The sequence below is a fragment of the Oreochromis niloticus genome, linkage group LG15, assembly GCF_001858045.2.
Source record: "Oreochromis niloticus isolate F11D_XX linkage group LG15, O_niloticus_UMD_NMBU, whole genome shotgun sequence".
NCBI lineage: Eukaryota > Metazoa > Chordata > Actinopteri > Cichliformes > Cichlidae > Oreochromis > Oreochromis niloticus.
Genome location: NC_031980.2, coordinates 25,263,114 through 25,289,771, shown reverse-complemented (window position 1 = coordinate 25,289,771; position 26,658 = coordinate 25,263,114). Strand labels below are relative to the sequence as shown.

At 43.4% G+C, this 26,658-nt stretch overlaps 3 protein-coding genes, 2 long non-coding RNA genes and 2 other non-coding genes across 10 annotated transcripts; 3 read left to right on the top strand and 4 right to left on the bottom strand.

Moving 5' to 3' along the window:
- The first annotated feature begins 1,901 nt into the window (after positions 1-1,901).
- rrm2 (ribonucleotide reductase M2 polypeptide) lies at positions 1,902-5,794 on the top strand. Of its 2 annotated transcripts, none has more exons than XM_019345647.2 (10): positions 1,902-2,012; positions 3,140-3,208; positions 3,575-3,721; positions 3,795-3,911; positions 3,995-4,128; positions 4,222-4,316; positions 4,406-4,539; positions 4,634-4,738; positions 4,841-4,954; positions 5,359-5,794. In XM_019345647.2, the coding sequence occupies exons 3-10, from the start codon at positions 3,680-3,682 to the stop codon at positions 5,509-5,511; spliced, it is 894 nt and encodes a 297-aa protein (XP_019201192.1). In that variant the 5' UTR covers positions 1,902-2,012; positions 3,140-3,208; positions 3,575-3,679; the 3' UTR covers positions 5,512-5,794. The 2 variants fall into 2 exon arrangements, with proteins under 2 accessions (XP_019201192.1, XP_003446683.1); XM_003446635.3 differs by lacking the exon at positions 1,902-2,012 and adding an exon at positions 2,492-3,023.
- On the top strand, positions 5,148-5,283 carry LOC112842561 (small nucleolar RNA SNORD94). Its single transcript, XR_003214372.1, has one exon. It is a non-coding gene; the product is annotated as a small nucleolar RNA SNORD94 (small nucleolar RNA).
- A 253-nt stretch (positions 5,795-6,047) lies between the features above and the next one.
- On the bottom strand, positions 6,048-11,682 carry lgals8a (galectin 8a). Its single transcript, XM_003446634.3, has 9 exons — positions 11,376-11,682; positions 9,999-10,087; positions 9,680-9,887; positions 9,436-9,558; positions 9,282-9,356; positions 7,693-7,719; positions 7,202-7,290; positions 6,434-6,599; positions 6,048-6,357 (listed from the first exon to the last, which is right to left on the bottom strand). Exons 1-9 carry the CDS (start codon positions 11,412-11,414, stop codon positions 6,208-6,210), a joined length of 966 nt encoding a protein of 321 aa, XP_003446682.2. The 5' UTR covers positions 11,415-11,682; the 3' UTR covers positions 6,048-6,207.
- LOC112842466 (uncharacterized) lies at positions 8,273-9,275 on the bottom strand. Its single transcript, XR_003214237.1, has 2 exons — positions 8,746-9,275; positions 8,273-8,665 (listed from the first exon to the last, which is right to left on the bottom strand). It is a non-coding gene; the product is annotated as an uncharacterized LOC112842466 (long non-coding RNA).
- Positions 11,683-14,406: 2,724 nt separating the features above from the next.
- On the top strand, positions 14,407-17,085 carry LOC102075721 (galectin-8; the record flags this gene model as incomplete). The annotated part of the gene is made up of 5 exons (XR_266256.4): positions 14,407-14,562; positions 15,412-15,438; positions 15,841-15,929; positions 16,532-16,697; positions 16,775-17,085. It is a non-coding gene; the product is annotated as a galectin-8 (long non-coding RNA).
- A 369-nt stretch (positions 17,086-17,454) lies between these two features.
- On the bottom strand, positions 17,455-21,183 carry LOC100698853 (ribonucleoside-diphosphate reductase subunit M2). Of its 3 annotated transcripts, none has more exons than XM_019345646.2 (10): positions 21,095-21,183; positions 19,938-20,006; positions 19,425-19,571; positions 19,235-19,351; positions 19,018-19,151; positions 18,830-18,924; positions 18,607-18,740; positions 18,398-18,502; positions 18,182-18,295; positions 17,455-17,778 (listed from the first exon to the last, which is right to left on the bottom strand). In XM_019345646.2, exons 3-10 carry the CDS (start codon positions 19,464-19,466, stop codon positions 17,626-17,628), a joined length of 894 nt encoding a protein of 297 aa, XP_019201191.1. In that variant the 5' UTR covers positions 19,467-19,571; positions 19,938-20,006; positions 21,095-21,183; the 3' UTR covers positions 17,455-17,625. The 3 variants fall into 3 exon arrangements, with proteins under 3 accessions (XP_019201191.1, XP_025754886.1, XP_003446680.1); XM_025899101.1 differs by having other exon boundaries at positions 21,080-21,098; XM_003446632.5 differs by lacking the exon at positions 21,095-21,183 and adding an exon at positions 20,123-20,394.
- On the bottom strand, positions 17,854-17,988 carry LOC112842562 (small nucleolar RNA SNORD94). Its single transcript, XR_003214373.1, has one exon. It is a non-coding gene; the product is annotated as a small nucleolar RNA SNORD94 (small nucleolar RNA).
- Positions 21,184-26,658: the final 5,475 nt, after the last annotated feature.

Genomic DNA, 26,658 nt, shown 5'->3' with positions numbered 1-26,658 from the left:
TGATTTCAGCCATAACAAAGGTTCACTTTTTGTTAAACTTTAGTTCATTTCTCCTGTGTCTGCTTTTGGGTCCGTTCCATAAAAACACCAGCGTTCCCCGCCGCTGACAGAAACAGCTTTAATGAAGGTTCCAAATGATCTTCTTATGGCCTCTGACAGTGGACTCATCTCTGTGCTTGTCCTGCTAGACCTCAGTGCAGCGTGCAGCATCCTATTAGAGCATGCTGCAGGTATTACAGATACCACGCTGCAATGATTTGTATCATATCTATCTAATAGACTCCAATTTTTTCATGTAAACGGAGAATCCTTTTCACACACTAAGGTTAATTATGGAGTTCCACAGGGTTCAGTACTAGGATCAACTCTGTTTACATTATACATGCTTCCCTTAGGCAGAATCATGTCTTGATGCATTCTCAATCATCCAGCTAAGTAAATCTCCAAAGGTTGATTTTCATCTGGACGTAGCGTATTCAGTGGGAGAAATATTTCGTCACTCTGCATAATCATGATGAAGGAACTGCCCTCCCAGCCCATTGTTCCTTCAGTGGGATGGTTTCAGTCATTATGCAAATGTACTGTTTATAAGATTGGGGAAACCTGCAGTCAGCTGAGACTGAAGAAGTCACTTGAGTCACGAAACCTAATATTAAATGAATAGATAGTGTCTGTTTCCTGAATCCAAACTGGAAGCTGGTTCCACAGAAGAGGGGACTGAAAACTGAAGGTTCTGCCTCCCATTCTACTTTTAAATATTCTAGGAACAATAAGTAAGCCTACAGTGTGAGAGCGAAGTGCTCTAATGGGGTAATATGGTTTTCTTATATGGAAGCGATCATGGCTCAAGAGTTGGCAGTTCGTCTTGTAATCGGAAGGTTGCCGGTTCAAGCCCCAGCTCCGACAGTCTCGGTTGTTGTGTCCTTGGGCAAGACACTTCACCTGTTGCCTACTGGTGGTGGTCAGAGGGCCCGGTGGCACCAGTGTCCGGCAGCCTCGCCTCTGTCAGTGCGCCCCAGGGCGGCTGTGGCTACGATGTAGCTTGCCATCACCAGTGTGTGAATGGGTGGATGACTGAACGTGTAAAGCGCTTTGGAGTCCTTAGGGACTATGTAAAGCGCTATACAAATACAGGCCATTTACCATTTATAAAGTAACAGGAGGAGAGAAGCTGCAGAGAGGCATTTAAGACTGCAACTCTGCTTCCTGGTCCTAGCTCTGGATGGTCACATTTTGCACTGTACAATCTATTTTTTCACAGAACTTATGCAAACACTTGCCTTAGAAAGGCTAAGCATAGCTTACTAAAGTAAATACTACTGTACTCACTACCGTGAGTACACAGTGCTAAGAACAATTTGATATTTTTTGAGTGAGCAGTACTAATTGTTTACCCACTGACAAATATTCATTCAAGTTCTACTGAATTATCAAACAATTTGTGGTAACTTGTTATTTTTAATTGAATGCAACAAAAATAACATTATGTTTTATCATCCTTTAACATTGAGATTTCTACTACAACACTTAATATAAACACTGTATGTAAGTATGATTCAAAAAGAATAATTGACAACATTATCTGTAATGCAATTATTTAGTGTTATTTAATAAAACTTAATTATTTAGTTTCCTTCTAGAACCACCTAGGCTGCTCTAAAATATCTGTTCATGACATTATTTTTTTGTGACCATTTACGGTCACATAAGGGTTTCTCACCAAACAGATTCAGTTATGATCAAAAATGTTTACATTTCGATTAAAATGGATCCAACTGATGATCATTATTGCTCAGAAGCAGACAGTAACTGCAAAACTGAGTCATTGTCCATCCCGGACACCAGGGGACGAAACTGAGCGACCCTTTCTTCTGCAGCCAATCAGATAACCCGGAAGCAGTAACAGGAAGCTCTCCAGCTGGAGGGAAGATATGGGTTTGATAAGATCTGATTTATGAGGAAAACGAAGCTCAAAGTTTGTATTCAGAGGCTGAAACCTGCTCAGATCAAAGGTACAAAACATCAAGTTGATGAGAGCCAGAAAGACTCAATAAATCAGCCTTAAAATCATATTTTCTGCTCGAGTGACGCAAAGAAACCGACTAATTCCTGCAGATTCGTTTTTTGTTTACATATTGCATGTATTTACATAGTTTTGTTGATGCCAGTGTTTGTTCTCTGATATGAAAACACACAGGGCGCCTGTAAATGCAGAGTTATTGTAATGTTGGGCGTGTTACGTGAATTTTGGCGCTAAATCTCCATAGTGACAGCTCATTTAGATGAGAGGAAAGCAGAAATGGCGCGGTTAGAAATAAAGACTGAGCTTTAATGTGAGTTAAATAACAGCCGGCTGATGGAAAACACTTTAAAGCAGAAATCAGTTATTTAATGTCCATATGGGGATCCACATGATTTGGAACAATCCGCTGAACTCACCTACACGAACACAGATGTAAATCGTGACTCTTTAGGCGCTAATGTCTCATTACAGAAGCTTTTTTTTCTTTGAGAGACATTGTAACGTGCTTTTAGAATCACAGTTTAAAATGCTTAATATGTACAAATACGAGTTGTTGGTTTTTTTAATCGAAGTCTGAGAGGTTTCGTAAGCGTTCGTTTTAATCATTTTGTAACAGCGGTTACGGAAAGTTTTGTAACCCGCAAACAAAGAGTTTGAATTTCCCGCAATCGTGTAGGGGTCACGTGAGCACTTCTCTGGACCTGATTGGCTCGGTCCCTCCCGACTGTTTAAAGGGACTCCTCGTATTGGCCAGAAGTTCGAGCGCCAAGATTCCAATAAAAGGGCGAGCTGGCAGCAGAAGCCCTTCACTGTCTCCGTCTGTCCGCTGCTACTTGCTTTGCTTTCCGCTCTTTTTAGCTTCTTAGTTTTTTTTCTTTTCTTTGTATCCTTTCGAACCCGAAAAGTCACGATGCTGTCCGCCCGCTCCCCGCTCTCCATGAAGAACGAGCAGACCCTCAGCGGGCAGCTGGACAAAATATCTCTGGACAAAGAGAACACGGTGAGGCTGCTTCAGCTTCCCGCTCACAGAGGCCGCCGATTCTCTGTCGTCACCGATCAATCACAGGTATCGATAAAGAGCCCGTTTGTGTGCTGACGGTCTGTGTCTCCTTTCAGCCCCCGGGCCTGAACAGCAGCCGCATCCTGGCGTCCAAAACCGCGCGGAGGATCTTCGACGCTGCTGCGGTAAGTGAGAGAAAAGCCGCAGGAAGCTTCGCGCTTTTAGCGGATTCCGCATATGAGTGGACCGAGTCGGTGCTGAGCTCACTGACCACAGCTCCGTGTGTGTTACTGCGCAGATGTGGCGCCTAAACTGTGGCCGTGGCGCCAACAGTGAGCGGCAGGGCTGCGGTCGATTCGGGGTTCTAGTTCATTAGGAACAGCTGCTGTGGTGTTCAGGCTTCATGCTGTTTCTGTTATTTTGTCCACCACCTTCAGTTCAGTGAACGATAAAGGCAGCAAGTCTGCACAAACTTTCACTTTTCATTGTTTTTGCTCCAAAATCATTGAATCAACTGATCAATAATCCTGAGCAATGGTCTTTGTCTTCAGCCCAAAGTGAAAAAGAGCAGCAGCTCGCAGGAGGAGGAGCCTCTGCTGAAGGAGAACCCTCGCCGCTTCGTCATCTTCCCCATCAAATACCATGACATCTGGCAGATGTACAAGAAGGCAGAGGCATCCTTTTGGACAGCGGAGGAGGTGGGTGGAGCTGCTGTAATGGGGCGGGGCCTGATGCTGGCCACAGTGATGCTGACGTGCTCTCTCTGTGCAGGTGGATCTGTCCAAGGACCTGCAGCACTGGGAGGCCCTGAAGGACGAAGAGCGCTACTTCATCTCCCACGTGTTGGCCTTCTTCGCCGCCAGTGACGGCATCGTCAACGAGAACCTGGTAAGCTGCCGCGCCCGCTCTCACAGATCGTTCGGAGGTCACGGACGGCTGTAACGCTCTTGTTGTCGCTCTTTGACCACCAGGTGGAGCGCTTCATGCAGGAAGTGCAGGTGACGGAAGCCCGGTGTTTCTACGGTTTCCAGATCGCCATGGAGAACATCCACTCAGAGATGTACAGCCTGCTGATCGACACGTACATCAAGGACCCCAAAGAGAGGTACGCAGGTGGCGGGGCCAAAACCTGTTCTCTACTGGCTTAACTGGCCTGAACTGATCTAACTGGTGAGTGACTGTGTGTTCCTGCCCTCAGAGAGTACCTGTTTAACGCCATCGAGACCCTGCCGTGCGTGAAGAAGAAGGCCGACTGGGCGCTCAACTGGATCGGCAACAAGAACGCCACCTATGGTAAATAAGCCGCCGCTCATTAGGCCACCTGGCACAATGGCTCCGCCTCCTGCAGCTTCATTGATTATTGTCTGTTTATTGATCTGAAGGAGAGCGCGTGGTGGCCTTTGCCGCCGTGGAGGGGATCTTCTTCTCGGGCTCGTTCGCCGCCATCTTCTGGCTGAAGAAAAGAGGCCTGATGCCCGGCCTGACCTTCTCCAACGAGCTCATCAGCAGAGACGAGGTGAGGCGCCGTGTTGGTGTCGGATCGCAGGTATTGATCCAGTGATGATGTCATTCTTAACGTACGTGTGTGTGTGTGTGCGTGCTGCGTTCAGGGTCTGCACTGTGACTTTGCCTGTCTGATGTTCAAACACCTGCTGAACAAACCGCCCAAGGAAACTGTCATCAGCATCATCAAGAACGCCGTGGAGATCGAGCAGGTCGGTCCCAGCTTCACCTGCAGCTGCTCTGCTGGGCCCACTGGTTCATGGTGGCTTTGCTGGTTCAGGATGGCTTTAATGGGTTTACTGGTTTGTTTACAGGAGTTCCTGACTGACGCTCTGCCCGTGAAGCTCATCGGGATGAACTGCGACATGATGAAGCAGTACATCGAGTTCGTGGCCGACAGACTGCTGCTGGAGCTCGGCTTCTCCAAGGTAACGCCCCACACAGGTCATGTGATCATGTGACTGACCTAAAGGCAGAAAAACAGCGTCACGAAACATCTCATCTGAGCGACAAGCTAAACTTTTTAAAAATGCATATATATATTTATCAGTTCCCACACAAAGACGCATCTTAGGAACTCATTGACCTCAGAGAGCAACATAATGAAAGGGATGATGGTGTTGAGTGATGATGAAGTGCGCAGGGGTACGGACCTCAGCCGGTGATGGGGGCTGAGTGCTGCTGCAGACTCTGATCAGAGGACGAGTGGTTCTCTGACGGGCAGCGGCAGCGCGACACAGACGCCTGTCTGAACTCGCCCATGGGTGGGGTCAGGTGACCTCGGGGTTGGAGCAGTGGGCAGAGCTGACTGACATGGTGTTTCTGTGTGCAGATCTACCGGGTGGAGAACCCTTTTGACTTCATGGAGAACATCTCCCTGGAGGGAAAGACCAACTTCTTTGAGAAGCGGGTGGGCGAGTACCAGAGGATGGGCGTGATGGCGGCGCCCACGGACAACACCTTCAGGTTGGACGCCGATTTCTGATGCTGGAGCGTCCCTGCCATCACACTACCTCCGTCCCGGTGCATGCTGGGACAGACTCTTGGACTTTAAGGGTCAAATGATGATCTCAAACTTTATTTACAGACTTGCGAGTCTGCGAGCCACAGCATTAGACCTGATCAGATCTAAAGCTGCGGCTCAGTGCTGTGTAAATATGTCAGGATTTTTAAATGTGTACAGTTTACTTTTTTTGTAGTGTGTGTTTTTTTGTTTGTTTTGTTTTTTTTAAATACTGAGCTTTAATAAATGACTCGGTGAACAGGAACCAGCTCTGGTCTTTTTCTTCTGACATTAAAATTATTCAGTTCAACTTAAAGGTTTTAAAATCTGGTTCCTCATGTGTCATCTGATTTAACTGAGAAAACTTAGTCAGATGTTGAGTTCACAGAGAAAACTAATCTGAACTCAACATCTGACCCAGGGTCACGGCTGGGCAGTGATCTAGTCCCCGTGGTGACGCCAGCACCACTTCACTTATATCATCAGCAGCTGCTTTTAGAACAAAACAGCTGGACAGATGTGAGCAATGACAGACTTTTATTTTGAAAACACTCGACAAGACAGATGGGTTTTTTTAGTAAAAGGAAATAAAGTTAGAATCTGTTAAATGGTTACGGAGGAGGCGTCAGTGATTTTATTTTTTTCTATGGCTTGGTGTTCATGATGGCGAGGAGGTGCTCAGAGGACCCTCACGGCGAGCAGCGTCACATCTCCTTTCACCTCCACCTGGTTGATGGCGCTCAGCTCCTTCATGCGGTGTTTGTAATCGAGCTGGTGCTGCCCATTCATGGCAACTCTGAAGTGCTGCGAGTCGCAGCGGATGATCATCTGTGGGGAGATGACAGCAGGTTTAACCAAAAAAAAAAAATCACATGTAGATGTTAGGGCAGGGGTCAAAGGTCACCTCAAAGTATTGCCCTGCAGTAAAGGGGAAGGAGGCGAGCACTGTCTCCTCATGACCCCAGCAGTCGGACAGAAAGGAGTTCCTGACAAAGACGCGCTTCTTCAAGCGAGGGTTCAGGTGGAGAGCGATGTCGGACCCAGTCGCTGGCCGCAGGTTCACGCAGAAACTGCAACAGGAAGTGATGTCATTAATGAGCCATGAAAGGCTAAACCGAAACTCTGAACTGCTTCATGTTTACTTTCTCTGCAGGTTTATGAAAGAAGGTCTGTGATGATCAAGTGACGGTCACATGACTCAGGTTTAAATTTATATTTAAATAAAACCTGTAAACTCTGAAAATGTTTCAGTGACTTTAATCCAAACATTATTTATTTAAACTTGAACTTCAGTTTAAGCTGATCAGTTTCTACTGGCTCCAGACTTCAGGTTTACTACGAAGTTCATCACAGTCAGGTTTTCATTGTGTTAGTCGGCACAACAAAACCTAAACCCCACAAACATAATGTCTATTGTGAGGGCGGTTATTAACTGTGACTCTGGCCCTCTGCTTCAGGCTCTGAGCAGCTTGTGGAGTCGGCTTGTAAATCAGAGCCTGTATTCACAAAGCTGTGACTAATTTATTATGAATTTAAGAATATAAAACTTTATGATGTCATTAACAAGAACAAAATTTTCACTTAAGTTAATTTAAGTTCTGATCGATGCCTCACTGATTGTCACTTTGATCAGATTCTGTACTGGACTCCTACAGCTGTTTATTATCCTTACCTCTCTGCGTTCTGATTGGTTTCTCCTTTGATGATGATGCTGCGTCCAACGCTCAGCCCATTAACCAGCTGACCTCTGAACGGGATACTCTGCAGGAAACAGGAAGTCACAAACAGGAAGTCAGACGCACAAAAACATTTCCCTTTTTTTTGGGAAAAAATTTAGATCTGTGTCTTCAAGTTAGAGGATCATATTTTGGGTGTCAAATAAGATCAGTGATCTCACTGATTAATGTAAGATCAATTGGTGAAATATGATAAATCATTTTCTTTAACTCTGATTTCTTTACCAAAATATGATTTCAGGCCAACCATGTGGTCTGATATAATATGACTGATATAAAAAACAGATTTTAATTGATCGTATTTATATCAAGTAAAAGAAGCTAAAAGTTGCTTAAAAATAATTCATTCAAATTTCTTTGTATTAAACTGTTGTTACTGTAGGAAATAAATTCATCATCAATCAATGATTTGATCAGGAAAACTCACCAAATCACCTGATGAGGAGAACACCGGCTGAAAGCATGAAAAAAAATCTGATTAAAATCTGATCGACTGATCCATAACTTTAGCCAATCAGAACACATCCCAGCAAATGGAGCATGGAGGAATCAATCATTTAACCAACGCTGATCAAAAACCAGACGCAGTTTTTCCAGAAAGGTCCGCGTTTCGTTACCCTGTGATGACTCGTGTCCTGTGCTATAAAGATACCCACGTTATCTTTCTGTTATAATCCACTTACACTAACAGTGAGGGTCAGAGGTCACACCAAGCTGGTTATCAACTGGGTAAGTAACTCAGGATTTGACCTGTGCAGTCACATGAAAGGGGCGGGGCTTTCATACTTGGAGGCATTTCACGGATCATGTGACTTTTTTTCCACAGAAAACAATCCCTATGAGTGCCAGCCATCCAGAGATGTTATCAGACAGTGATTTCAAATCTATAGCGAACGTAAAACTATACAAGTGAAATGCAACACAGATATAAAGACAACTGATCAATATTTGCTGATATGGTACACAGAGCAACAAAATATGGTTTGAATTCCAGTCAAATATTTGCGTCAAGTACGCTGCTGTTTATTTCTAAGGTGACGGCTGCATGGAAACACCAAAGCTTCCTGTCCCATAGCTTGATACATGAGATGAGAAATCCCTTCAGTTTCTCAGTTTTCTGACTGAACAGGAAGTGTTGGTGTTAAAACATGCTGGGAAAAAAAGAAAAAAAAGTGGCGCTCCCAGCTGATTTTAAACTGAAGCTCTGAACATAACCTTCTCCCAACCTGCAGACTCGCTGCTGTTTAATCTTTGCTCCCAAACAGCTACAAATAAAATCTGAATTCAAGCACAGGATAGGTCTGTGTACAAATCTGATATCAGTACAGAGATGATTTAATCTCTAATCTGGTTTGAATAAGTTAGTATGGCAATTTAACCCGCTTTAACCCAGGATTAACCTTGAAGTTTCGTCTTGATGCATTCTCAATCATCCAGGAAAGCTACGTCCAGATGAACAGATTCAACTTTTGGAGATAACCTTGAAGTTACCTGGATAGGACAACATCCCGCTTCACAGTACAGGCCTCTGAGAGGACTCGCATTTCCATGGAAACAAACATTCCAGTGTTTTAATTGAGCAGTCGTTACTGGGATGCTTTTAGAGGGAAGCTTTTTATCAAGGCGGTGTGCTGCTGCCCTTTCAATTCATTTACACCCCTCCTTAAAGCCCCATTACAGCCGCTGCACAGGTCACTCAACTCGCTGATGACAACATCACCACAGCGCCGTAGCATTTCAAGTCTGTATGATTTGTGAATCTCTAAGCGGTAAAAACCAACACGACTGGAAACGTGTCTCCAAACCAGCAGCAACACAAACAGTGGGGCTCTGAAAAATGTGTGTGAGCACCTGAAATTACATCAAAGCAACGGTGGATATGATGTCACTTTGATCCAATAGTGCTGTTCAGCTGATTTTTATTATAAGAATGTTTGGTGATTATATTTCAAGCCTAAAGTTTTATATTTGAAACTTTTCCAGCATCATCTTCACGTCTGGTAAAATGGACTCAACCTGAGTTTGTGCATCTGTTCTCATGCTCATCTCTGTGTCCTGATTGGTCAGACTGCCAGCGGGAGAGGTGGGGCTCTGAAACAAACAAACAAACAAACAGGTTAACCCTCTGAAGGTAAAGCTGCAGGTTGCCATGGGTTAAAGAGACACTTACTGAGCTTGGGGAAAGGATGCCCACAGCCTGAACTTTGACTTTTCCTGAGATGCTGATGGTGTCAACACGCTCCAGCTCCACTCTGTGTTTGTACTCCAGCAGGTGGGCGCCGTTCACCGCCACCTGAACAAGCACGGAAAACAACACATCGCTGGACACCAGTTTGACCCGCTACGAACAGGTAAACTAAAGTTCTGCCGTGCTGACTCTTCTCTGACACCTGATTGGTCAGCTCGTCTCTCACCTTGAACTGGTCTTTGAGGATGAGGATGATGAGCTCAAAGTCGACCTCGAGCCTGAAGGGCATCTCGTAGTGGATCTGCTCGCGGCCCCAGCACTCCTTCGTCAGCGTGTTGCACACGATGCATGACTTTTTGATCCTCGGGTTGAAATGGAATGCTACGTCGGCCCGCGGCTTCACACTGCTGCCGCAGGTGAAGTCCACCTGGAACCTGCAAGACAGCGCGGAGAGAGAGAAGATCCCACTTTAAGAAACTGCATTCCGACTCTGATGTTTCTTTTTCAAAATATATCTGATTGATGATGAAGATCGGCATCCTCACCTGTCAGCACCAGACGGCACAGAGCCCTGGATCAGAACCATCTCACCCGGCAGGAACCCACCCAGGATTGTCCCAGCAAAGGGAATCGACTGTGGACAGAAAACCACAAACATGAGGAGGGTCAGGTGACCACAGAGAACACCTGGAAACACCTGAGAGGAAGGACTAGATCGGTGTGAATGAACCAGAGCTCAAACCTCCGTCAGCAGCTGATCAGATTAGAATCTAAAATTAGAATGTAACAGGAGAATCACAGAAATCCTCCTGTTTTCACTTAGGGTATGTTCACACTGCAGGCATCAAATCCGACTTTTCTGACCCTATGCGACCCATATCCGGTCATGGTATGACAGTTTGAACAGCGCAAATCCGATATTTTCAAATCCGATCTAGGCCGCTTTCATATGTGGTACTGAATCCGATACATATCTGATGTTTTAGAAAGTGACTGCTGCTTGAATGGTCATGTCGCATTAAATCCGTCTTTTACGTCACTGACACGAGACAGACGCCAATTATCAGCGCTGGAGAAGCGCCCGAGAAGACATCGTGAACGCTTCCTGGCCGTCCAGTGTAGATGTTAGTGAAACTGTTGAGAAGACACGTTGGAGAAACGTGAGTTATTTGTACTGTATAATCTGCAGATTCTGACAGAAATCTGCAACTATCCTTTGAAGCGCCACTCCTCTCAAAAACAGCAATAAGGATAATTATTAGGCCATATGTAAATAACAAAATAACTTTATAAATTAAAGCAAAATTGGGAAACGTATTAAGGGCCATCAGTCAAACAATACTATTTGGTCCGAGTCTAAACAGAGCGGGTTGTGTGTGACGGGCTGCTTTGAGGGCCGTGAACGGTTCACACTAGAGCACGTTTCCTGTCACATTTTATTTGTAGTGTGAACAACCGGATAAAAAAAAAAATCGGATTTGATCACACACATCTAAACCCAAACATACTTAAATCATACTTTAAAGACCTGGTCTCTAATTCAGCCTGAAAAAAACAAAAAACAAAACAAAAACACACTGAACCCACACAGCATCTCATGTGACTGAAACTTGTCTCAAGCCAGCCCTGTGTTCCGCAGGGCGGCGGTGCTAAAGGTTTGCTTCAAAACGTCTATAAATAAAGTTTTTAGGAAATTATATTGAAGCCGAACTCTTCCTGTTGTTTGTCAGTGTATTCAAAACACTTCAGATATTTTTAAAAGAATATTTAACATAAGATATTCATTGTTTTAGGCTGTTAGGTGAGCTAAAATGCTAACTGGTCCCTTCAGAGAAGAATCGTCGATCAATAATCGATTTATCCTTGAAGGTGAGGATAAAAACTGATGATACAGATCAATACGAAACCATAGGACATCTTACCGGGTTGTGGAACACCTGTCTCGGGTTGGAAATCGACATTTTGGCGCAGAATAGCGTCTCCGCAGCTATTTCTGACTACTTCGTTTGTTTATTTCCGCTTATGACGTCAAGCGGACCACGTGTTTAAGGATGAGCCCAAAGACTACAGACCGGAAGATAAAATCAGAGCTTCAAGTCACAGTGATGTCAACTGAATTCTCGTAGAAATATACTTAAAACCACTTTAAACTAAAAAGCGTGTTTGTTTTTTTTCTAAACTGTTGTTATGTAAACCACGCTGTGGTCCTCGGTCATGACGTCACTGTCCTCTCCTTAGAGACTGTGGAGGTTTGGTGGAAAATCAGTCTCGTGGTTCCAATAAATGATTGATGGGCGACTGCCAGGCTTCAGTTTGACCCCTGATGTGAGAAAAAGCAGTAAATCATCTCAGTGAACATTGTTGTAAAAATGTGGTTTGCTGAGTGATTAACACTGAAGAACTTCTGGAAAATGTTTTTATTTATTTTGGAATAAAATGTATAACTGCTCAATCTCCACGAGTGCTTTGAGGGACCTGCTAGTTCTTAAAGTTACCTTCACATAAAACTGCTGTCAGCCACTAGGACAAAGAAGAGACGAATATTATCATCATGTCTGACTCGCATGTTTATAACGTACGAACACCGAAGTGCCAGCCTTTGAGTTTCATCTAGAACACAGATGGGTTTTACCCTTCCTTACATCCTCCTCGATTTTAAAAGGAAAATCCTTAACCTTTGACCCTCCACATCACATTTCGCTGCAGGCCTTGAAATCAACTTGATGCAGCCTGCGAGGATTTAACAGATGCAACACTGGACCTCAAAGTGTACACTTAGCATAAATTACATATCCCATGAATCAATCCAATTCTGTCTCACAAAGAGATGACATCCCGCTACTGGACTGCAGGGTTTTTAATTAAACTAGCAACACCAGTATTGTCTTCATTAAGAAAATAAAATATTGATCATTTTTGAGAATAAAGTCAAAATTTAAAATATTTAAATGCGCAGATTACCATTGTTGTTTCAGGACAAACTGCCACAGCTGCTGTTCCCTCTACAAACTCCTCGTGTAGATAAGTCAGTGAAACAACTGATCATCCATCCTCTTCATTTCAGGAGGCTGTAACCATGATGGGTAAAAACTTTTGGGACACTGAAATTTTTGTAGATTCTCAGAAAACTTGTTTAAGACTAAACAAGCCCAACAGTCTGTTTATACACAGCTGTGGTTGCTCAGCCTCAGAATGATCAAAAGTCTCAGTTCAGATCAGATGAATTGTACAGAAATGAAGATCATCTCTATTTCTCTACAACACATCTGCTGTCACCTAGCAACTGTGACAGCAGCAGTATGTCATTGGCTAGACCAGGGGTCAGCAACCTTTAAGACCCAAAGAGCCATTTGGACCCAGTTTCCACGTAAAAGAAAACACTGGGAGCCGCAAATAGTTTTTGACATCTAAAATGAAGATAACACTGTATATATTGTTTTTTACCTTTATGCTTTGTGTGAACTACTAAGGTGTGTTGCTTATGAAATCCATGAAGTGCTACAGAGAAAATTACATTTCATTTATGTAATTAACACATTTTGAACTCTTAAAGAAATATAAAACAAGGAAAGACACCCAACTGAACTAAAATGATCCATGTAGCAAACAAAAACTGCTGAGAGCCGCCACCCTTATATCGCCTTTGGGATTTTGGAGCCTTGACCTGACTTTTAAAAAAAGTAATTGGAAAAAAGCACTATGCTGCTGAAAAATGAAAAATAGATATTTGCAAAATTTTGCCTAAATATGTATTTTACCTGGTTAATGTGTGTGGCGGGGCGTGGTCTGCAGTGCTGCTGCAGGGAAGGCGGACGCGCCTGAGCGGCACCCGCAATCACGCCTCGCCGCCTTAACGTCTGTGCTATCCATGCTGTTGTGTTGTTGTTGGTATATGTCGGGCTGTGAGCTGAAAAGCTACAGCCAGCTGTATGCGTACAGCAACCGTGTGTGAAAAGTGGTCAATAAAAACATGCTGAAAAGCGTGTTCATGGAAACATCGTCGGGTCTGCCGTGATATGTTTACAACGTGATTTCTACTCCTGAACCTCTGCACACAGCGTCTGCAAATCGGGGCTGTACGAAGTCACTTTCATCTTTACGCAGGACTGTAAGCTGTCATCTGTGAGGCGTGAGTGTTTGTTTTTAACATAGCTCACGGTGGAGAACAGCTGCTGACATAATGTGGATCCGAAGATCCATAATTGGCCTACCTGGGGTTGAAAGTCTCGATAAATGCACGGCGTTTCGGCGGGTATACCGGCTTCCGCTAGTGTGACGCTTATTTTGAGCGATGAAAAAATAATAGAATATAATTTTATTTTTATATTTCAATATTACAATAATCTTCCAATTTAGAACTACAAGTTAAAAAGAACTAACATAAATAAAATACACTTCAGCTAAATACTTCTAATTTATTTTCCCAAACTACGCGGAGCCGCACTATAAGGACTAAAGAGCCGCAGGTTGCCGACCCCTGGGCTAAACTGTCTAGTGCAAGTCGCTCACTTCCAGCCTTCTCTGGCTTAAATGATGGAATACGGTGATTCAGCAAGATGTCACAGATGTTCAGATTACAGACATGAAACTGAAGAGTCTATGCTTTTTACAAACAGTTACTTTATTACAAAAATGTACATATTTAAAACTATTAAAAGACTAATAAAAAAAAAGATAATAAAAATCAGCTGAACAGCACTATTGGATCAAAGTGACATCATATCCACCGTTGCTTTGATGTAATTTCAGGTGCTCACACACATTTTTCAGAGCCCCACTGTTTGTGTTGCTGCTGGTTTGGAGACACATTTCCAGTCGTGTTGGTTTTTACCGCTTAGAGATTCACAAATCATACAGACTTGAAATGCTACGGCGCTGTGGTGATGTTGTCATCAGCGAGTTGAGTGACCTGTGCAGCGGCTGTAATGGGGCTTTAAGGAGGGGTGTAAATGAATTGAAAGGGCAGCAGCACACCGCCTTGATAAAAAGCTTCCCTCTAAAAGCATCCCAGTAACGACTGCTCAATTAAAACACTGGAATGTTTGTTTCCATGGAAATGCGAGTCCTCTCAGAGGCCTGTACTGTGAAGCAGGATGTTGTCCTATCCAGGTAACTTCAAGGTTAATCCTGGGTTAAAGCGGGTTAAATTGCCATACTAATTTATTCAAACCAGATTAGAGATTAAATCATCTCTGTACTGATATCAGATTTGTACACAGACCTATCCTGTGCTTGAATTCAGATTTTATTTGTAGCTGTTTGGGAGCAAAGATTAAACAGCAGCGAGTCTGCAGGTTGGGAGTTCAGAGCTTCAGTTTAAAATCAGCTGGGAGCGCCACTTTTTTTTCTTTTTTTCCCAGCATGTTTTAACACCAACACTTCCTGTTCAATCAGAAAACTGAGAAACTGAAGGGATTTCTCATCTCATGTATCAAGCTATGGGACAGGAAGCTTTGGTGTTTCCATGCAGCCGTCACCTTAGAAATAAACAGCAGCGTACTTGACGCAAATATTTGACTGGAATTCAGATTTGAAATCACTGCCTGATAACATCTCTGGATGGCTGGCACTCATAGGGATTGTTTTCTGTGGAATAAAAGTCACATGATCCGTGAAATGCCTCCAAATATGAAAGCCCCGCCCCTTTCATGTGACTGCACAGGTCAAATCCTGAGTTACTTACCCAGTTGATAACCAGCTTGGTGTGACCTCTGACCCTCACTGTTAGTGTAAGTGGATTATAACAGAAAGATAACGTGGGTATCTTTATAGCACAGGACACGAGTCATCACAGGGTAACGAAACGCGGACCTTTCTGGAAAAACTGCGTCTGGTTTTTGATCAGCGTTGGTTAAATGATTGATTCCTCCATGCTCCATTTGCTGGGATGTGTTCTGATTGGCTAAAGTTATGGATCAGTCGATCAGATTTTAATCAGATTTTTTTTCATGCTTTCAGCCGGTGTTCTCCTCATCAGGTGATTTGGTGAGTTTTCCTGATCAAATCATTGATTGATGATGAATTTATTTCCTACAGTAACAACAGTTTAATACAAAGAAATTTGAATGAATTATTTTTAAGCAACTTTTAGCTTCTTTTACTTGATATAAATACGATCAATTAAAATCTGTTTTTTATATCAGTCATATTATATCAGACCACATGGTTGGCCTGAAATCATATTTTGGTAAAGAAATCAGAGTTAAAGAAAATGATTTATCATATTTCACCAATTGATCTTACATTAATCAGTGAGATCACTGATCTTATTTGACACCCAAAATATGATCCTCTAACTTGAAGACACAGATCTAAATTTTTTCCCAAAAAAAAGGGAAATGTTTTTGTGCGTCTGACTTCCTGTTTGTGACTTCCTGTTTCCTGCAGAGTATCCCGTTCAGAGGTCAGCTGGTTAATGGGCTGAGCGCTGGACGCAGCATCATCATCAAAGGAGAAACCAATCAGAACGCAGAGAGGTAAGGATAATAAACAGCTGTAGGAGTCCAGTACAGAATCTGATCAAAGTGACAATCAGTGAGGCATCGATCAGAACTTAAATTAACTTAAGTGAAAATTTTGTTCTTGTTAATGACATCATAAAGTTTTATATTCTTAAATTCATAATAAATTAGTCACAGCTTTGTGAATACAGGCTCTGATTTACAAGCCGACTCCACAAGCTGCTCAGAGCCTGAAGCAGAGGGCCAGAGTCACAGTTAATAACCGCCCTCACAATAGACATTATGTTTGTGGGGTTTAGGTTTTGTTGTGCCGACTAACACAATGAAAACCTGACTGTGAAGAACTTCGTAGTAAACCTGAAGTCTGGAGCCAGTAGAAACTGATCAGCTTAAACTGAAGTTCAAGTTTAAATAAATAATGTTTGGATTAAAGTCACTGAAACATTTTCAGAGTTTACAGGTTTTATTTAAATATAAATTTAAACCTGAGTCATGTGACCGTCACTTGATCATCACAGACCTTCTTTCATAAACCTGCAGAGAAAGTAAACATGAAGCAGTTCAGAGTTTCGGTTTAGCCTTTCATGGCTCATTAATGACATCACTTCCTGTTGCAGTTTCTGCGTGAACCTGCGGCCAGCGACTGGGTCCGACATCGCTCTCCACCTGAACCCTCGCTTGAAGAAGCGCGTCTTTGTCAGGAACTCCTTTCTGTCCGACTGCTGGGGTCATGAGGAGACAGTGCTCGCCTCCTTCCCCTTTACTGCGGGGCAATACTTTGAGGTGACCTTTGACCCCTGCCCTAACATCTACATGTGATTTTTTTTTTTTTGGTTAAACCTGCTGTCATCTCCCCGCAGATGATCATCCGCTGCGACTCGCAGCACTTCAGAGTTGCCATGAATGGGCAGCACCAGCTCGATTACAAACACCGCATGAAGGAGCTGAGCGCCATCAACCAGGTGGAGGTGAAAGGAGATGTGATGCTGCTCGCCGTGAGGGTCCTCTGAGCACCTCCTCGCCATCATGAACACCAAACCATAGAAAAAAATAAAATCACTGACGCCTCCTCCGTAACCATTTAACAGATTCTAACTTTATTTCCTCTTTTACTAAAAAAACCCCATCTGTCTTGTCGAGTGTTTTCAAAATAAAAGTCTGTCATTGCTCACATCTGTCCAGCTGTTTTGTTCTAAAAGCAGCTGCTGATGATATAAGTGAAGTGGTGCTGGCGTCACCACGGGGACTAGATCACCGCCCAGCCGTGACCCTGGGTCAGATGTTGAGTTCAGATTAGTTTTCTCTGTGAACTCAACATCTGACTAAGTTTTCTTAGTTAAATCAGATGACACATGAGGAACCAGATTTTAAAACCTTTAAGTTGAACTGAATAATTTTAATGTCAGAAGAAAAAGACCAGAGCTGGTTCCTGTTCACCGAGTCATTTATTAAAGCTCAGTATTTAAAAAAAACAAAAAACACACACACACTACAAAAAAAGAAAAAAAGTAAACTGTACACATTTAAAAACCCTGACATATTTACACAGCACTGAGCCGCAGCTTTAGATCTGATCAGGTCTAATGCTGTGGCTCGCAGACTCGCAAGTCTGTAAATAAAGTTTGAGATCATCATTTGACCCTTAAAGTCCAAGAGTCTGTCCCAGCATGCACCGGGACGGAGGTAGTGTGATGGCAGGGACGCTCCAGCATCAGAAATCGGCGTCCAACCTGAAGGTGTTGTCCGTGGGCGCCGCCATCACGCCCATCCTCTGGTACTCGCCCACCCGCTTCTCAAAGAAGTTGGTCTTTCCCTCCAGGGAGATGTTCTCCATGAAGTCAAAAGGGTTCTCCACCCGGTAGATCTGCACACAGAAACACCATGTCAGTCAGCTCTGCCCACTGCTCCAACCCCGAGGTCACCTGACCCCACCCATGGGCGAGTTCAGACAGGCGTCTGTGTCGCGCTGCCGCTGCCCGTCAGAGAACCACTCGTCCTCTGATCAGAGTCTGCAGCAGCACTCAGCCCCATCACCGGCTGAGGTCCGTACCCCTGCGCACTTCATCATCACTCAACACCATCATCCCTTTCATTATGTTGCTCTCTGAGGTCAATGAGTTCCTAAGATGCGTCTTTGTGTGGGAACTGATAAATATATATATGCATTTTTAAAAAGTTTAGCTTGTCGCTCAGATGAGATGTTTCGTGACGCTGTTTTTCTGCCTTTAGGTCAGTCACATGATCACATGACCTGTGTGGGGCGTTACCTTGGAGAAGCCGAGCTCCAGCAGCAGTCTGTCGGCCACGAACTCGATGTACTGCTTCATCATGTCGCAGTTCATCCCGATGAGCTTCACGGGCAGAGCGTCAGTCAGGAACTCCTGTAAACAAACCAGTAAACCCATTAAAGCCATCCTGAACCAGCAAAGCCACCATGAACCAGTGGGCCCAGCAGAGCAGCTGCAGGTGAAGCTGGGACCGACCTGCTCGATCTCCACGGCGTTCTTGATGATGCTGATGACAGTTTCCTTGGGCGGTTTGTTCAGCAGGTGTTTGAACATCAGACAGGCAAAGTCACAGTGCAGACCCTGAACGCAGCACGCACACACACACACACACACACACACGTACGTTAAGAATGACATCATCACTGGATCAATACCTGCGATCCGACACCAACACGGCGCCTCACCTCGTCTCTGCTGATGAGCTCGTTGGAGAAGGTCAGGCCGGGCATCAGGCCTCTTTTCTTCAGCCAGAAGATGGCGGCGAACGAGCCCGAGAAGAAGATCCCCTCCACGGCGGCAAAGGCCACCACGCGCTCTCCTTCAGATCAATAAACAGACAATAATCAATGAAGCTGCAGGAGGCGGAGCCATTGTGCCAGGTGGCCTAATGAGCGGCGGCTTATTTACCATAGGTGGCGTTCTTGTTGCCGATCCAGTTGAGCGCCCAGTCGGCCTTCTTCTTCACGCACGGCAGGGTCTCGATGGCGTTAAACAGGTACTCTCTGAGGGCAGGAACACACAGTCACTCACCAGTTAGATCAGTTCAGGCCAGTTAAGCCAGTAGAGAACAGGTTTTGGCCCCGCCACCTGCGTACCTCTCTTTGGGGTCCTTGATGTACGTGTCGATCAGCAGGCTGTACATCTCTGAGTGGATGTTCTCCATGGCGATCTGGAAACCGTAGAAACACCGGGCTTCCGTCACCTGCACTTCCTGCATGAAGCGCTCCACCTGGTGGTCAAAGAGCGACAACAAGAGCGTTACAGCCGTCCGTGACCTCCGAACGATCTGTGAGAGCGGGCGCGGCAGCTTACCAGGTTCTCGTTGACGATGCCGTCACTGGCGGCGAAGAAGGCCAACACGTGGGAGATGAAGTAGCGCTCTTCGTCCTTCAGGGCCTCCCAGTGCTGCAGGTCCTTGGACAGATCCACCTGCACAGAGAGAGCACGTCAGCATCACTGTGGCCAGCATCAGGCCCCGCCCCATTACAGCAGCTCCACCCACCTCCTCCGCTGTCCAAAAGGATGCCTCTGCCTTCTTGTACATCTGCCAGATGTCATGGTATTTGATGGGGAAGATGACGAAGCGGCGAGGGTTCTCCTTCAGCAGAGGCTCCTCCTCCTGCGAGCTGCTGCTCTTTTTCACTTTGGGCTGAAGACAAAGACCATTGCTCAGGATTATTGATCAGTTGATTCAATGATTTTGGAGCAAAAACAATGAAAAGTGAAAGTTTGTGCAGACTTGCTGCCTTTATCGTTCACTGAACTGAAGGTGGTGGACAAAATAACAGAAACAGCATGAAGCCTGAACACCACAGCAGCTGTTCCTAATGAACTAGAACCCCGAATCGACCGCAACCCTGCCGCTCACTGTTGGCGCCACGGCCACAGTTTAGGCGCCACATCTGCGCAGTAACACACACGGAGCTGTGGTCAGTGAGCTCAGCACCGACTCGGTCCACTCATATGCGGAATCCGCTAAAAGCGCGAAGCTTCCTGCGGCTTTTCTCTCACTTACCGCAGCAGCGTCGAAGATCCTCCGCGCGGTTTTGGACGCCAGGATGCGGCTGCTGTTCAGGCCCGGGGGCTGAAAGGAGACACAGACCGTCAGCACACAAACGGGCTCTTTATCGATACCTGTGATTGATCGGTGACGACAGAGAATCGGCGGCCTCTGTGAGCGGGAAGCTGAAGCAGCCTCACCGTGTTCTCTTTGTCCAGAGACATTTTGTCCAGCTGCCCGCTGAGGGTCTGCTCGTTCTTCACAGAAAGCGTGGAACGCGCGGACAGCATCGTGACTTCTCGGGTGCAAACGGACACAAAGAAAAGAAAACTAAGAAGCTAAAAGGAGCAGAAAGCTAAAGCTAGTAGCAGCGGACAGACGGAGACAGTGAAGGGTTTCTGCTGCAGCTTGCCCTTTTATTGGAATCTTGGCGCTCGAACTGCTGGCCAATGGGAACGCAGCTCAATGAGTCCCTTTAAACAGTCCGATCAATCAGGTCCAGAGAAGTGCTCACGTGACCCCTACACGATTGCGGGAGATTCAAAGTCCGTGCGGGTTACAAAACTTTCCGTAACTGCTGTTTACAAACTGATTAAAACGAGCGCTTTCGAAATCTTTCGGACTTTGATAAAAATGTCGCATTTGTTCATATTAAACATTTTAAACTGTGATTCAAAAACACGTTAGAATGTTTCTCAAAGAAAATATGCTTCTGTAATAATGAGACATTAGCGCCTAAAGAGTCAAGATTTACTCTTTTCTATTTTCGTGCAGGTTAAGTTCAGCGGGTTGTTCCAAATCATGTGGCTGGATCCACATATAAACGGATATCAATGATTTCTGGGTCTACCATCAGCCTGTTGTTATTTAAACTCAGTCTTTCTGCTGCCGCCATTTCTGATTTCCTCTCATCTAAATGACCTGTCACCATGGAGATTTAGCGCCAAAATTCACAAAATGCCCAACATTACATTAACTTTGTATTTACAGGCGCCCCATGTGTTTTCATATCAGAGAACAAACACTTGCATCAACAAAAAAAATGTAAAAGTACAAAGAAAGGGAATCTGCAGGAATTAGTCGGTTTCTTTACGTCACTTGAGCAGAAAAAAATTGATTTAAAGGCAGATTTATTAAGTCTTCCTGGCTCCCATCACCTGGATGTGTTGTACCTGCGATCGGAGCAGCTGTCAGCCTCTGAAGACAAGCTTTGAGCTTCATTTTCCTCATAAATCAGATCTTATTAAATCCACATCTCCCCTCCAGCTGGAGAGCTTTATGTTACTGCTTCCGGGTTACAGCTGACGAGATCGGGTCGCACAGTTTCGCCCCCTGTTGTTCGGGATGGACAATGACTCAGTTTTCCAGTTGTTGTCGGCAACAGTCATGATCCTTTTGATGCATTTGTAATCAAACTGTAAACATATTTGATTATAACTAAATCTTTCTGAATGAGAAACCCTTATCTGACCTTTTATCTCCACAAATAACAAAAATATAATCTTCAGTAATAATAAACAACTATGAATGAATTAATGAAAGCTTTAATAAAAGACCATGATTACACAAAGCACAATTTGCAAAACCAAAATGAAAATATAAAAATATGTTTAAACATTAAACCATATTATAAATATAATCTGCAATGAACACAGATCTAATGTTACAAACAGCACAATTATAAGAAATCAGTTTACACATAAACACTTAAACCAGCGCTTCCTCAGACTGGATAAATGATTGGAACAACTAGTAGGATTTGTGAGTGCTGAAATTATATCGTTAGCAGAAGCATCCAAATATTCTACAAAAGTGAACATTAACTTCTTCAAAAGTACTTTAAAAGTACAAACACCTACAATTACAAACATCTGACTGGCACTCCCTCCTCTAGGTAGATGCAATGAGGATTCTCATTGCATCATTGTATGTGAAATGCAACTTCTGCATGCTATATTTAAGATGACCACAGGGGCAGTATAGTGAAACTGAACAGAAGCTAAACTTGCTTACAACATTGTCATCTATCATCATCATCATCAGTTATTTAATCAGTAATAAAATAACCAAGGCATTTCAGCTTTTTCTGGACTACGAGAACATTGTCTTAACGTTTAAACGAAGGAAAATGTAGTATTTATCCTGCTTGGTTCTACATATCAAGACTTTTACCAGCAAGAGGAATAAGAGCCAGCCTACTAAGATATTCCTCCTCATTTTCAGGAGTTTCACAAGGAGCATAAATATTACAGACAACAAAACTATTGTTATTCTTTGTATGTTGTATACCATTACACCCGTCTACATCGAGCCTTATTGCCTTTATCGCAGCCACCGCCCTGGTATTCTGTCTCTGACTATAACTGTGCTGAGATCAGTGGTTGATTCCCCCACTCCCAAACATTTTGGATGAAGGTAGTTGGATCAACCAAGTAAGGCTGGGATAACCTGCAGTCAGCTGAGACTGAAGAAGTCACTTGGATTAGGGACGAAACGTTTCTCCCACTGAAAACGCTACGTCCAAATGAACAGAATCAACTTTTTGGGATTTCCTTATCTGGATGTTTGAGCATGCATCAAGACACTATGCTGATTTAGAGTCTTTTTCTCCAATTGATCTTTCTGAGTTAATGTCAGTAATTACTTCCTCCAAACCAGCAACATGTCTTTCAGACCCCATTCTTACAAGACTGCTCAAAGAAGCCTTGCCATTAATTAATGCTTCAGTCTTAAATACGATCAACATATCTCGCTTGTTTGTTTGTTCGATCCCCGTCTGCTCCAGTGTCCATGCCAAATACCCTGGGCAAGATACTAACCCCAAGTTGCTCTCCGATGCATCCACCTGTGTATGAATGTGTGTGAATGTTAGATAGAAGCCGTTACACAGAAAAAGATGCTGGTGTGAATGAGGCAGTTGTATAAAGCGCTTTGAGTGCTCAGTTAGAGTAAAAAAGTGGTGTATAGGAACCAGTCCATTTACTGTTCAAAAATTCTTGAAAGTGTAGATGCACAACAGCTAACTGATTATCTGCAGAGGAATGGCTTATTTGAAGAGAAATATGGCGTTACCTTGGCCTCCAGTAACACTGTGAGTCATTTTTGACTAGGATATGTCCTTCAATGCACATATTAAACAAATATATAGGACTGCTTTCTTCCATTTGTGCAACATCTCTAAAATTAGAAATATCCTGTGGCATTGGTGGCATTAAGTGATTTGAGGGAGCAATACAGTGTCAGTAATTAAAATGAACAAATGGGGTGCTGTCAGTGCCTGTACAGCCTGTGTGCAGTGTTTTTTTTAATTGACCCATGGACCCAAAATAGTTTCAGCTCACCAGTAAAATGCCAGGTATGCCAGTCCAGCCCTGGTTTTAGCTCTATAGCCATAGGTTTTAAAAACTTGTAAAAGCAGTGCACTGTAAACCCACATTTTATTTTCATTAAACTTTTATAGTGGTCATTAGTTATATTTTTATGTTTTATCAGTTGATTAATTGATTTGTGTTCATTCCATATTCAGTGTTCCACATGATAAATGTAATTGGTTAATACTTTTAAACTGGTGAGATTTCATAACTCATTCATTTGAGCAATATTCATATGCAAATTAGTTATATTTTTTGGCACTTAAAGATGGAATAAATATTTAGCATGATTAATTTATGTGTTTTTAAGGTAATTGTTTATTTTTTCTATTATGTGTGTTTATTATTAGATGGTACTTCAATATGAAACCTGTCACTGCCATGATGTTTGTAAATAGCTTAGTGTTGAAGTAAAGGGCCACAGCGAAGATTATCGAAGAATCTCTTGGAATTGTTTGTTTGGAAAGGGGGATTCCTTTGAGGGGAAAAGTCAGGAATGTCAAGCTAAGGTTTCATTCATCAGGATTTACACCATCTCTCCCTGGATTGTCCCAGAATCTCTGTCTGCTCACTCCCACTTTTTGAATTGTGTAGTTTTCTCACTGTAAATAACACTTTTCACTGTGACTCGAGTGTGTCTGAGTGGTCTGCTCCTTTTGTCCATTTCTCACTACTCATGATGGGGAAAAGAGACACATTTGGTTCCAGAGCCACAGATTCGAAACCCCTCGTCTTACCATACTTTAATTATGGGTTTTCTTAACTGAACATTTACAAAGTGAAATGCATCTTATGATCCTTTGCATCTTTAAACCTATTTTATGTAAATATTTTGTTTGCTAGTGATGAAAGAAGGTTTTATAAACCTGTTTCAGGAATCACAACAGTATACCTCAAAGGTGTGGTATCATGATCAGGACCAGGATATGGTGTCAGTGTGTATCCAGGGTAATTTAAGGAGAAGGCACTGCATTCCAGAACTGCAACATTAATATCAGTTAGCCAAGCAGAAATTTAGATTTGTTTATAGATTGGTTTATTTAAATTTTTATTTTTTTTTCCTAATTTTTTTTGGGGGGTACATAATGAAATAAAGATGTGGCTTAACATTTTCACTTGTTCTAATATAAATTGTGTTTTGTGTTTACCTTCCTTTCAGGAGGAGACAACACAGTGAATAGTTGGGGGTCTAGGAAGGACATCAGGGTCATATAGTAGACCTTATTTTATGAGATGATCATGCAAAGTTTGGAGCTTCAGAAAATCAACAGTTTGTTGTATGTATGTAAAATCCCACATATGTAATATGTGGGATTTTCAAACAGAGAGGCAATACTTTAAAAACCTTGAAAGTCATAAAACTGTATGAAACTGTTCATTGTGTTCTTCTGGCTACAGTATTAGTACATATATACTTTTGGTTGACATGAAAGTAGAAAACACAATTGCAGGATACCAGTATTGGCATACTCTTGGTATATGGCTCCACTGGTGGGTTGCCTGGCTTTGCTGAAATATTTGTATCATGATTCGTCAAGGCAGTTTACTGTTTGTAGTGAAACTGCAAAGGTCCTGGTGCTGTGAGCATTTTAAATGTTTCAAGTTGTGGTCCACACCAGTAAGCGAGCAGTCACAATTCATTGATTTTTAACCTTTGGCTACATATATGATCACCGAGATAAATCGAGAGTTTCACTTTTACAATCAGCTTCACTGCAGACGCAGCACCAATGCATCTCGTTCTCCTCTCCCATCACTCATGAAAAAGACCCCTCTACTTGGGTCAGGAACTCATCCCTGACCCAGAATGGGCACTCCACCCATTCTGGGTACTCCAGAATCAGGGTTAAAATAAAGAAAACCCATTTTGAAGACATTTTTTCCTGTGTCCTCTATGCCTTTGCTGCTTGGTCTCTCACACCCTGGGTTGAGGAACAGGTCCTGACTGTCGTTTGAGCCTATGGGCCAAACGAAAGTTTGGAGTCCCCAGCCTTCCAGTCATTCAGTACCATCAGGCCAACCCTTCTGGATGATAAGCTGACAGTGTGGCAGGTGGATATGTCTCTCATGTCCCAGATTGTTGATTACCTGACAGGAAGACCACAATATGTGCATCTTCAATATTGTGTGTCTTACAAGGTGATCAGCAACACAGGGGAACCACAAGGGACCGTCCTCTCCCCCTTCCTCTTCACCCTCTGCACCATAGAGCTACTGCACAGATGTAGCTCTGTGATGACTCTGCAGTGGTTGGATACATCAGTGAGGGTGCTGAGATGGAGTACTGGGCTGTGGTCAACTCCTTTGTCACATGGTGTGAGCAGAATCAGTGTGACAAATAACAAAGACTTGATTGTGGACTTTAGGAGGACCAGGAAATGTGTGACCCCTGTTTCAATTCAGGGGGTTGATGTGGACATTTTGGAGGACTATAAATACTTCGGGGTACACACAGATAATGAACTGAACTGAGTTAAAAACACCACCACAAAAACATCAGTCTGTTACTGTTATTATGGTCTTGGAGCAACTGTAACCATATAATTTGCTTAGGGGTTAATAAAATAATCTGATTCTGATTTCCTGAGTGATAGGTTGCTTTTCTCTTCTTTACACCACTACCACTTTTTCAAGCTGTCAGTCTCAATAGTATCATTGTGACACACGACCCACAGACGGACACTTCTGCATTTGTCAGTTCAATAGTGCTTTATTTACAATTGTGATTTTTCCCCTGCGGTTTCTGGCTCCTGCCCCGGACACAGCCACTCCATCACTCCCGTTCCATCTCCTGCTCCTTCTCACTGCAAGACATAACAAAGGTCTCTCCTCATCAAAACAGTTCTGTGCACCTGTTCCTTCCCGCCTCCGCGCAGCCCTGTGAGCTCACTGCGTCACCCCTCCTCTGCAGCAGGCCAAAGACTATGCTCCCGTCACAATCATCATTACTCTAGTCCATTCATCTTCCTGCCCGCCTTCTTTGTGACTTTTTATGTTTTAAAGGAAGTAGTCCGTCATTTAAGATCTGATTATTATTGGATGTGAAGCCAGTGTATTACGTTTCAAATTTTTGAAGGCTTTCCATAGCTCAAACTCATTTCCAGAGATATTTGCAAGAGAAGACAAGCAGAAATGAGATTTGGCTGTCCAAATGAGTCTAAAACAGTAATTTCATACTTGTCTAGAATTTTGGGCCTACTATTTTACTATTATTAAATGCTTCCTTGTCATCGGGTTGTGTACCCACTGCTTTCAAAAATGCTGTTGTGCAACACATTATTAAAAAGTAAAGTCTTGATCCAAATGTTCTTTCTAACTACAGGCCAATATCTAAACTCTTTTATATGTCCAACATTTTGGAAAAG

What these genes read in the sequence shown, in the direction of transcription:
- rrm2 (XM_003446635.3), top strand. Translation starts at nt 2,934, where the DNA reads ATGCTGTCCGCCCGCTCCCCGCTCTCCATGAAGAACGAGCAGACCCTC. An exon ending in GGATCTTCGACGCTGCTGCG is followed by an intron (nt 3,209 to 3,574) that starts GTAAGTGAGAGA and finishes CTTTGTCTTCAG; the next exon opens with CCCAAAGTGAAAAAGAGCAG. An exon ending in CCTTTTGGACAGCGGAGGAG is followed by an intron (nt 3,722 to 3,794) that starts GTGGGTGGAGCT and finishes CTCTCTGTGCAG; the next exon opens with GTGGATCTGTCCAAGGACCT.
- lgals8a (XM_003446634.3), bottom strand. Translation starts at nt 11,414, where the DNA reads ATGTCGATTTCCAACCCGAGACAGGTGTTCCACAACCCG. An exon ending in GACAGGTGTTCCACAACCCG is followed by an intron (nt 10,088 to 11,375) that starts GTAAGATGTCCT and finishes TTCTGTCCACAG; the next exon opens with TCGATTCCCTTTGCTGGGAC. An exon ending in TCTCCTCATCAGGTGATTTG is followed by an intron (nt 7,291 to 7,692) that starts GTGAGTTTTCCT and finishes TGTTTCCTGCAG; the next exon opens with AGTATCCCGTTCAGAGGTCA.
- LOC100698853 (XM_003446632.5), bottom strand. Translation starts at nt 20,212, where the DNA reads ATGCTGTCCGCGCGTTCCACGCTTTCTGTGAAGAACGAGCAGACCCTC. An exon ending in ATCAAGGACCCCAAAGAGAG is followed by an intron (nt 18,925 to 19,017) that starts GTACGCAGGTGG and finishes TCCTGCCCTCAG; the next exon opens with AGAGTACCTGTTTAACGCCA. An exon ending in CAACAAGAACGCCACCTATG is followed by an intron (nt 18,741 to 18,829) that starts GTAAATAAGCCG and finishes ATTGATCTGAAG; the next exon opens with GAGAGCGCGTGGTGGCCTTT.